At 41.2% G+C, this 11,450-nt stretch overlaps 1 protein-coding gene across 3 annotated transcripts in view; it reads left to right on the forward strand.

Moving 5' to 3' along the window:
- Positions 1 to 10,624, forward strand: part of HSD17B4 (hydroxysteroid 17-beta dehydrogenase 4) — a 104,434-nt gene extending 93,810 nt beyond the window's left edge. For all 3 annotated transcript variants that reach the window (XM_075541426.1, XM_075541427.1, XM_075541428.1), the window contains 2 exons: positions 22 to 149; positions 10,294 to 10,624. In XM_075541426.1, the coding sequence (XP_075397541.1) occupies positions 22 to 149; positions 10,294 to 10,383 (218 nt within the window). In that variant the 3' untranslated portion in view covers positions 10,384 to 10,624. The remainder of the gene's footprint in view (positions 1 to 21; positions 150 to 10,293) is intronic.
- The last annotated feature ends 826 nt before the right edge of the window (positions 10,625 to 11,450 follow it).

An 11,450-nucleotide genomic window follows, 5' to 3' on the forward strand; every position in this document is an offset into this window, starting at 1 on the left:
ATTTCCTCCTATTTTTCATAGCTATTGACCTAAAAAGTGGTTCTGGACAAATGTATCAAGGCCCTGCAAAAGGCTCTGCTGACATAACCATCGTGATTTCAGACGAGGACTTCATGCAGGTGGTCCTGGGCAAGCTCGACCCGCAAAAGGTGATATTCTCTAAGTGTTCATTTATTCATCCTTATGGTTTATTTGGTAATTGCACATTTTGAACAGACTCTCAAATTCTGATTTATAAGAGAGATATCTTCCTTACAATGCCAAAGAAGACATAAATCAAACCCTATTAATTCCTGCTCATAGCGACCCTACGTACAGAGTAGAACTGTCCCAAAGTATTTCCAGGGCTATAAACCTTTATGGAAGTGGACTGCCATGCCTTTCTCCCGTGGAACTGCTGGTGGCCTCTTGATTAACAGCTCAGAATTTAACCGTGGTAATACTAGGGCTCCTTGAAGAAGATGTGCTTGGTGTCAGATAATATGTTACTAAACTTAATGGTGTTTTAGCTGATGCTGAAAGTGGAATTTTTAGGTGAAATTCTCCAGTATACAGCAAGACAGTGCCAAACCGACATCTCGAGTTTTTAAAGATTGCCAGTAGCTAAAAGGTTAAAAAGGTTTTTCTGTATACAAACGAAACCAAACCCATGACATCGGTGGCTTCCAAGTCTCGGTGGCCGGCTGTGCTGCAGAGGAGAGCTACTTGTAGCTGTGATCTTTCCAGATGCGGTTGTCTTCCTTTCTCTCACAGGGCCACTAGATGGTTTTGCATATCCACGCTGACTGCTTGTGCCATGAAGTGTAATGAATAAAATTCATCATTAATTTCTGTACATTTAATTAAGGAGTTGCACTAAACCGAAAAAGTAAGGATTATTTTAACCTAAAGCCAGTGTCCTACTTTATGATTAAGCATTTAGAGACATTTCAGTTGAAAATTGTGATTAAGAGGAGAGATCCTCTAATAGTTAGGAGTTACTAATGTTCAGGAACTTTTGGTCAATCAAGGAAGTTAAAAATTTAAAGAAACTGATGAATCAATTAGAAAAGAGGTGAGATTTTGGTATTTTCAAATCATGTGATTAGGTAGTTAAAAATATCAAATCAACTGATTATTTCTCAGAATGAGGAAATTCAAATAAGTAGTTGCTTGTGCATTGTCAAAAAATACCTTTTGCTTAGCAACAAAAGCAACTAGGAAATATATTTGAAAAATGTTTTTATTTATGATATCAATTGAAGCTACAAAATGCCAGTGCCTACTCTAACAACAGGGACCCCTGGCGATGTGGTGGGTTACATGTTGGACTGCTGATCCCAAAGTCAGCAGTTTGAAACCACCAGCTGCTTCCTGGGAGAAAGATGAGGTTTTCTACTCCCATAAAGATTAACAGTCCCAGAAGCCGACAGGCCAGTTGTACTTTGCCCAAATAGGGTCATTATGAGTCAGAGTCAGCTTGAGATTTTTGACCCCAACAATAAAAGCACAGTGCTTATTTGAAAAATTATGCAACTTTATAGGCAAGAGAAGCAATTTGGATAAATAAGGGAATGTCCTATTTTCCAGGATAAGAAGACCAATTTAAAAATAATTATAAAGCAAAAAGGAGATGAAGAAATAAAGTCTGAGGCATCATAAAAATCTGAGTTTGAATTCTAGATTTGTTGCTCTTCTACTAAACCCCAGTTTTTCCTCATTTGTTAAATGAACGTAATAATAGTAATGAGTCCAAAGGATTGTTCTGAGAATTATATCAGAATTATTATCAAGAATTTAGCAGAGTGCTTGCCATAGTGTGGGCTGAGTAATCACTTCCCAGGAACTTGGTTAGTACCCAGTCTGATAGAAGAATTGTTGTAGGTCTTAGATAAACAGGACAGTGCCCCCAAGGTTATGGCCGTGGCATTAAAAAGAAATAAGATTTCAGGTTTGAAGAAAAATAAGGGATAGGAATGGATTAGAGCACTGTTTGGCAAACTCTTCTTTAAAGGGCCAAACAGTAAATGTTCTGAGCCTGGGGCCACATGCCTGTGTGTCACTCAGCTCCGATGCTGTAGCATTAAAGCAGCTGTGCCCAAACCCAACCCACAGCTATTGAGTCAGTTCTCACAGAGACCCTCGAGCTTCGTTGTCCCAATGAAACTTTTATGTACAAACAGTTAGCCTCGATCCGGTGTATTTGCCATGGTTTGCCACTCCCTGGCATACAGTGTGTTGGTCTGAGAACTATTTTAGATGGAATTGTCGGAAAACACCTGATGGAGACCTGAATAAAATGAAGAAATGAGCCATGAGGCTAAAGAAACCACTAACACAAAGGCCAAAGACAAGGGTCTTTGCTAATTGGAGGGCTGTAAGAGTGAAGAGGCCAGAAAAGCAAGTAAAATGAACCTGAAAGAGATTATCATAGGGGGAAAGGGACTCTAGATTAAAATATTTTCTACAGCGATCTGAAGAAATTATGTGGGGCCACATCTGACCACTTTCAACTAGCTACAGAGGAAGGAGACTCCAAATCCACATTTTCCCAAGGATGGTTCCCATGAGAGGTCAGGTATGCCTCTATGGCCATCTTTCTTTGTTCTGACACTGACTGTCCTTTCCATGGCACTCTGCATCTCTGTTGGTAGCTTCGTCCCCCAGCCTCTGCCCTGCTCGGGCAAGGGTCACAAAGCTCCTTTTGCACCGAGAAAGGCCCAAAGGACACTCCACTGTAAGCCAGCCCTGCCCAGGGGCACTCAGCTTTACTAGTCCCATGGGCGGGACGCCTGCTTCTCAGTGTTGTGGGCTCTGCTGTCTCTGCCACCTCAGGCCAGGATCGCACACGTGCTCTGCTGGCGGCTCTTTGTTCTTGTTGGCTGTAGGGGTTCTCTTCTTACTTCTGCGATGGCTCGCTCTTATACCCAGTAGAATGGCAAAATAAGCTGCCCCAGAATTAGAGTCCCTTTGTACATGGGATCACTGTGAGTTGGAACGGACTTGAGGTCACCTAACAGCAGAAACAACCACAGCTGCTTATTTGCACAGTCCTACCTAGCCATTGGTTGGAATTTACAAAGATTATGGCTGGAAGAGCCAGACCAAGTAATATCACTTCACCGGAAGGCCCTTTTATTAAACCTTAGTAAATAGGACAAAGACAACCAAAAACAATCTTCCTGGATAAAGAAACTGTCAGCATGAAATCAAGTGTGCTACCTCATGGCACAGGGACTAATGATAAATGATCAAAGACAGAGGAAACCATAATAGACTCATGATTGGTGGTAGTTCAATTACTCACTGTCAAAAGTAGTTCTGCAGAATTGGGGGAAACACACACACACACACACACACACACACACACACACACAATTGCAAGCTTACAGAACTGGTATTGAAGCTGCAACCACATGGTAGTCAGATGTGACTTAGGACCATTCTGAGTCATAGCCATAGGGGAGCCAACTAGATAGCATGGGCTATCTTCAGGGCATAGTCAGTCAAGTTCACCAATTCTCTGTGTAAGCCTGAGAGCAAAACCACCCTTCTCTGGGTTCACATAGGAGATACAATCTACTTTCAAACACATTCAGCCTGAGAACAATGCTGCTTCACCCTGGGGTTTCTTCCAGTTGTCTAAGTTTTAGCCACCTTACTGGCTCAAGGAAAGAACTTAAGTCGGATGGATGTAGGCCTCCTGTTGCAGACTGCAGCCCTCCACAAACCAAACGGACAGGGGCTGGGCACATAGGCTCTTACAGATTTTGGCAAGGCATTTAGAGCTTATTGCGTGTGAGAAGAAGCCATTGAATGGTGGGATGACCTATTTAATGTATAAGGGTGGTTTTTGCTCCTGAATGGAAGCATGACTTTGGGGAAGAGATTAAGCATTCAAGCTATGTAATTGCAGGAATGGCATAGGCGCCACGTCTACCTCTTCTGATTATATAGGTACAAAGGAGAAGCCAACGCAAGTCTGATTTTTGTGAGGCAGAGGCCAGACATGTCGCCCCTTTACACCTGACTCACCTGCTTCCGCCACAGTATGCTCCTTCTCTGCGGACTTAGATCATCCGTTAATATGGCCACACAGAGCCCACAGATAAAACTCATGCTCATAGGATTTTATTAGGGAATTTAACAGGGTACAAAAGCAGGATCAGAAACATTAAGGATACAATTGTTTCGTCCACAGAGCTTCCTTCTCTGCTGTGCCAGCAGACCCATCTCTCTGGCCCTCAGCCTCTTAGTCATGTGGCATCTTGGTCTCTGTTTTCCTTGGATAAGGGTTACAAAGCTCCTTTAGCACTGATAAATGCCCAAAGGGCATCCCACTCTGCAAGCCAGCCTACCCCTGCACTCAGTTTACTGGTTCTATGAGCCAGGAAGCCTGTCATTCTATGCATCACCATCTTTGTGGCCACTGCCCCTTTGCCCAGAGATCTTGAATATTGTCTGTTCTCAGCTCTTCTTCATGATCATGGGATTCTCTGTACCTGCTATGGGATTATACTAAGTGTTTCACTTTATACGCAGCACAATGGCAAAACTGACAGATTTCCAAGTTAGAGTGCTATATGCCTTGTAGTATAGTGGTTGTGTATTGGGCTGCTAACCACAAAGTCAGGAGTTTGAAACCACGAGCTGCGCTGAGGAAGAAAGACAAGGCTTTATACTTCTGAAAAGAATTATACTTTCAGAAACCCAGAGATAGGGCAGTTTTACCCTGCCCTATAGAGTTAGCAGGAGTAAGAATTGTCTCTGGTAGTGAGTTCTGTTTGGTTTGGGATGCCTTAATTGCATACTTCCAGTAAATCATCTGGTGGCAGATACAAAGACTATTAATAGGAGAGCCACACTGACTAATCTCATTTCACTGCAGTTGTCGTCAAGGTGCTTAGATAGCGAGTAGGAGCCTCGGTGGCACAGTGGTCTACTTGTCGGGCTGCTGGCTCCAAGACTGGAAGTTCAATTCCACCTGCTGCTCGGCAGAAGAAACATGAACATTTCTGCTCTTGTAAAGCATTGTGGCCTCAGACCCTCAAAGGGGCAGTTCCGTGTCCCACAGGTCACTGAGTTTGAACCTACTTAATGGCTGTGGATCATGCATTATATATAAAACTAAGTGTAGGGTTCGGGAAACATTTCTTGTTTTAGAAATTTTTTTGTGTGTTTTGGGTAAGAATTCACATGGGAAATTAGATTTCCACTCCCCAGTTCATGTACAAAATGTTCCGTGACATTGGTTACAATGATGGCAATGTGTCAGCATTCACCATTTCCATCAGCCTGCCCTGTTTCCATCCATCCACGTTTCCTGACTTATCATCTTTGTTTTTGTATAAATATTTACTCTTTGGTCCCTGATTGCTGAATGTTTGAAGGTGTGTATTCCTCATGGGCATTTTTGTTTGCTTCTAGGCCATTCTATTATTTGGCAGAAAGGGACCTCCAAAAAGGAAAACATTTATATCATTACTAGGAACACAGACATTTGAGGATGAATGAATTAGTCAATGAATGATACTAAGATAGTCACTTAACTATTTAGGAAATATTAATGCTTTATTTTATTCCATAAACTTGATGAAAACTTAGGTGTATGTTGTTATTTCTGGTAGATCTTTAAAAAATTCTAATTAATATGAGGGCTTTTCTAAACTCATCGGACTCTTTCCTTCTTCTCTACTTTAATGTTAACTGCCATCATTGTTGTTTAGTTATTAAAGACCTTAACGCTTAGTGGACAGCCTTTCTCTCTCCCACTAATTCTTGCAAACAACTTTAGTGGTGTCTTTCAAAATATATTAAAATGATTACTCTAATTAACTGGACTTAGTTTATTTTTCTTACTCTAATTATCTCTTACTACATTCTATGCCAGCTTAGTCCTTATTTCCAGCATAAATTATACAGGTTTCAGTATCTATTTTAAAACATGGCTTCTTTTCTCCCACCTTCACCTGGGGATCAGTCAATTAACTTGCTATGCAGTTCTTGCGAAGATAGTCAAACGTAGTTGAGGTTCTACTTTGTTGACACGGCCCCTTTCTGTCCATCACCTCTCTTCTATGCCACCTCTCCTCCTTCGAGTAGATTCCATAGTCCATCCTCATCACATCTCGCTGGAAAAAGGCCCTCAGTTTGCCTGTAGCTCTCTCATGTGACTCACTGGGAAAACTGGACTCCATTTTACCCCCACTCTACCATCTTGGCATCTAAAACTCTGTACAACAAATGGGCTCCCCTTGAAGTCTCTAAGCACTATCTAGCAATATTACTATGGTTTTGCAGTTTTTCCATTCCTGTTGTCTTAGATGATTATTTCATATTTGCTTCCTTAAAAGTCCCAACCCGACTCCGCCTTTGAGTTGAGGCTAATTTCTTCCTGCGTCCTTGAAAGAAAAGGCTCGCTTGCACCATGTGAGACCTTGCACCATCCCTTCACCAGCTCTGTTGGAGCATCTCCTCAGTCTTCTCTTGCTTCCCCCGCGTGATATTGAAGAAAATCTCCTCCTTGAGAAAGACCCCTCTTCTGTTGCAGGTGCCTCACACAGTCCTTAACTGCCGCAGCGCTCTTCCTCTTCTGTGTCTCTGATTCCTGTTCTGTTAGACTGTTTCCCAGAATGTGCAGGAAGGCTAAAGGCCTTCCTGTAAAATAGCTGATCCCGGTAAGAAAATTAGATGCTAAGTAAAAGGGGAAAAAAGGCTAACAAACTGTACGAATCTTTATTTTTAAAAACAACTTAAAGTGTGAAGCTACTATTTCTTAACATATCCTCCATCTAGTTCTACATACTTTTCAAAGTGATGTTTCTATTTCGAAGGGTTTTTAAACCTTCCCTGAAGAATTCTTGTTTTTGATATACACAGCAGCACTGGCAACTTCATGGGACTGAAATCATGTCCCTCTTAAATGTTCTTTGAGTTTGGGGAACAGAAAGAAGTGAAGGGGCAAGCTCTTGATTGTACGGTCAGTGGAGGTATAAGAGTGCTACCAAAATTCTCATAGGACATCCCTGTACCCTCAACTTCTTCCCCAGCATTCAAAAATGTAAATTAAAAGTCATTGTTGCCCCCCAATTTTAAAGATTAAGAAAACATTGTTAAGATTGTGGCAAGAGAATTCACAGGCTACTGTGATAGTCCTAGTAGAAAGGACTGTGGCAGAGATTCTCAGGTGTTCCCTCGTCCGCAGCACATCCATAATCTCAGTGCTTTCTGCATCCCACTCCTATGCCAATAGAAGTACCTAAATAGTTACTTTCATAAGTACTTCTGTCCAAATATGAGTAGCTTTTCAAGTTGTGTTGAATAGCTGATGCTGTCTTTCTTTCAAAAATATAAAATATTCCATAAAAATATGATGAGGCACCTTATTTAAGAAATGATATGGTGATTCTTCTAGGAATCTTTCTTAAGAAAATGCATAGGAATAAAGGTTGGTGAACAAAATTTTTCTCTCAACCGCCACCACCAAATGTTGGTATAATTACTTCAAGTATTCAAGTGTTCCTGTGAAGTTCGTCCAGACTTAAGTACCTGTCAGGCAGGTCTAGATACAGATTCCTTCCCTACAGCGGTTACAGAGCATCTATCTGGACTGCACCGTGAAAGCCATCCTAGTGAGGTTTTCCCGGTTTGTGTATTTGTTCTGTTGACGATGATAGACTCAGAACCCCCCAGGGGGCATTCCGTTCAGTCCAGGAGGGCTGTGAGGTGGAATCAGAGTGACTGACGGCAGTGTCTGTAAAGGTTTTATTACTTAGCATTTGGTCATGACTGACTGAGTTCTCCCTTCGTATTTCTCAGAAAGATTAAGTAGTAGTAGGAATTTTTTTTCTCTTCCTCCGTTTGATGAAGATTTGATTTTAAGATTAAGTTGGCACTTGTTGACAAGCAAGAGGCAGGTTTGAGAAACTGGCACCTGAGCTGCAGTCCTGACTGTTTCTTGATGGCTGTGTGGCGCAGAGCAGGTTGTCAGAGCCTCAGTTTTCTGTCCTAGCAACTGAGCATAATGACGGCTGCTGTAGCATTTCAGAACAAAGGCTGGGATAGTATTTATGAAGCTGTTTATAAATATATATTTAATTAATATTCTGACATTTTGATTACGTATTTTCAGTTATGAATATTATTTTCCATCTAGGTAAAATTCAGTGGATTTAACTTTTCTTTTCATATTGCATGTTATTTTTCTAATAGGCTATAAAAACCACGATAGAGAGTCAGCATGGTGTCCAGGTAGAATGACCCTCCCAGCACTCCTGCTGCAAGACTAGATAATTAAGATGTAGGCAATGGAAGAAGCTTGGGGAAAAAGCAACGGGACTAGTGGTCCCGGAGGGACTGGGGGGAGAAGGAAGTGGTGAGGAAACAACACCACAGACTGGGAGCAACTAGGGAATTAAAAACAACAACAAGGATGTAAATATCCTGGGGGTGTTGGAACAAGAGCAATCTAGCTGAGAGGAAATACTAAGAGGCAAAGTAGGGTGTACATATGTTAATTCATAACAATAGAGGTATTGGACCATGTACATGTATTTATATGGCAATACACTAAGGTTGTGCACAGATTTTGGGTCTCTGCTCATGCCCTCCCTTAATGCAAGACCACTTTGTTCTAACAACCTGGTATTCTGTGAAGCTCATCCTCCTGGCACCATCACTGAAGACAAAGCAGGTGCATAAGCAAATGTAGTGAAGAAAGCAGATGGTGCCCTGCTATCCAAAGATATAGTGTCTGGGATCTTACAGACTCGATGTTAAACAAGTGGTCATCTAGCAGAGAAGCAACAAGCCCACACAGAGTAAGCACACCAGCCTGTGCCATCAGGATGTGTCACCAGGATTGGGTAACAGGCATCAGAAGATCATAAACAAACCAACCAACAAACAAAAACTATATTTCTGAGAATGAGGGGGCTCGGAGCAGAGGACCCAAAGCCCATCTGTAGACAATGGGACATCCCCTCACAGAGGGGTCAAAGGGAAGAGATGAGTCAATCAGGGTGCAGTTTAGCACCGATGAAACGCACAATACTCTTCTCCCTTTCACTGTAGGCTAGACTGGAATATTTGCACAGGTAGAGATGAGACATAAAAGCTCACAGGACACAGAATCCAGGAATAAGAATGGGAGTAGTGATAGCAGGAGGGCAGGGGAAAGGTGGGGAGAGGGGGGGATGACAGGGGAACCTAACGCAATGATTGACACTTAACTGCATACTCCTCCCCCAAGGGGATGAACAACAGAAACTGAGGGGGAAGGGAGACCTCGGTTGGTATAAGAAAATAATGACTTATAATTTATTAAGGGGCCACGAGGGGGGCAGGAAAGAAGTGGGGGAAGAGGAGCTGACATCAAGGGCTTGTTAGAAAATAAATGTCTAAAAAATAATGATGGCAACTTATGTACATACAAATGTCCTTCATGCAATTGATGTATGGATTGTTAAAAGCTGTAAGCACCCTCAATAAAATGTTTTTTAAGTAAATAAATAAAAACAAACCTATGATAACTTTTATTTCATTGGTAAGGAATTTGGCTGTGAGTGTGAACTTCAGTAAACTGCAAGTTGCTCAGTTAAGTCCGATATATGTGGACATGGGAGCTCTTAGTCTTAACACACAACTTTTTGCTGAGTAAATGAGGGACACGCAGTCCTACCACAGCGCAGCACTTTGAACATGATCTCATTTAACTCATACAATAAAACTGTTCAGTAGGTCCTGCTTCATCCTGTTTCAGAGGTAAGGAGACTGCAACTCAAACATATTAAGCTAGTTTCCTAAATTCACATTAGATACAGAGTGAAGTGACCGAGTTTAAGATTTTTAACCCAGGCCTTTGGATACTGTAGCCCTTGCAGTGCCCTTCACTCTGTTACACTGTCTCCTTCTGTTATTCTGGGCATCCTGTTCATGAAGATTGACTAAATATGTTTAGCTAGTCTCTCTAACTGAATATTTTTGTTCAGTTATAAATACAGCAAAGCCTTTTGTTTATATGGTTGCATAATCACGTGTGAGAATATATAATCAAGGAAGAAATGCACATTAAAACAGAATTCTCCAGATCCGTCACATCAGATAATTATTCCATGGCTTTCTAAAACAGTCTTTTTTCCTTTTAAAACTATGGCCTCTCAGTAATAATTAAGCTATTGTTGCTAGGTAAAGTTGCCTTTGCTGTCTGCAGTCATTATCTTCTTTGTACTCATTCTGAATTTTCTTGGGCTTTAGAAGAAGAAACATAATGTAACATGAGACAGATTGGCAATCTTTTCCCATCTTTCCTTACAGGCTTTCTTTAGTGGACAACTGAAGGCAAAGGGGAACATCATGCTGGCCCAGAAGCTTCAGCTGATTCTTAAAGACTACGCCAAGCTTTGAAGAACACACTGGAATACTAATTAAAATAAAAAAATTAGACTCTTTCTTTACTAAAATATGCTTAATTCATCAGCAAAAGTGAAATAAACGAAGATATAGTTGAAGTAGCTTAACATTTTCAGATTTCAGATTACAGATTTTCATTTTTACTAATTTTTCATGTATCATTTAAAAAATGTAAACTAGAATGTAATTATGCTTCTCTTAAATCTCTATCTTCATAATAAAAATTTTCACCTCAGTTTCGTCTCCTTTGAATTTGTGGTAATATTTTAAGTTAAAGGTGAATCAAGTGAGTAACATCCATTTTTATATCTTTTTAACTTATTTTCTTTGTATGATTTACTGTTCTCTTATTTATTGAGTCCAGTGTTGATATATGTAATCATACTTTGCTAAAATAGATAACATGCTGATTTAAGGCAAGAGAAAGATATTTGTGCTTCCAAATATTTCCTCTCCTGTTGCAGAAATTCTTTACTTTTATAAAATGTTTGTAAATATGCCGTGTGTCTCGTTTTCTTGCTTAATCAGTAGTCTTAATAATGGTGTTCATTAGCAAAGATCGTATCATTATTTTGCCTAAAATCTAGTTCAGATGACAAAATGCTCTTAATGGCATTGGTTGCAGAAGAAATCACTCTATGGGATACTGAAGCCAGGGATGGTGAAGTAAGTTCAATCATGTAGCCCATAGGTCTGACACCGATCTACAAAGCCCTCCCCACTCTCACAAAACACATGCAATGACGCCGACTGCAGGACGAAAGCGGAATCAGTGAACAGGTAAGCACCTCAGTGCTGGCAGGGGTCTCCATGCGGCTGCTCCAGCACCCAGGGCTGCATCAGGTAGGTCCATGTGGCTTCTCCTCAGGGATGTCTCCCAGGAAGTGAGCCTTGTCAGCTGAGGCAGAGAACTAGCTAAGGCAGTCGCAACTGGTCTGACCATCAGAGAGCAAGAGACCAGAGAACCACAAAGACGGGGCTCAAGGAGCTGTTTATCCCTCTGCTCTTCAGTTAATCCCACAGGTGTTTATCGGCCAGGTTGGCACAATAAACCTTAACTA

This window comes from Tenrec ecaudatus, chromosome 2 (assembly GCF_050624435.1).
Source record: "Tenrec ecaudatus isolate mTenEca1 chromosome 2, mTenEca1.hap1, whole genome shotgun sequence".
In the NCBI taxonomy this organism is placed as follows: Eukaryota; Metazoa; Chordata; class Mammalia; order Afrosoricida; family Tenrecidae; genus Tenrec; species Tenrec ecaudatus.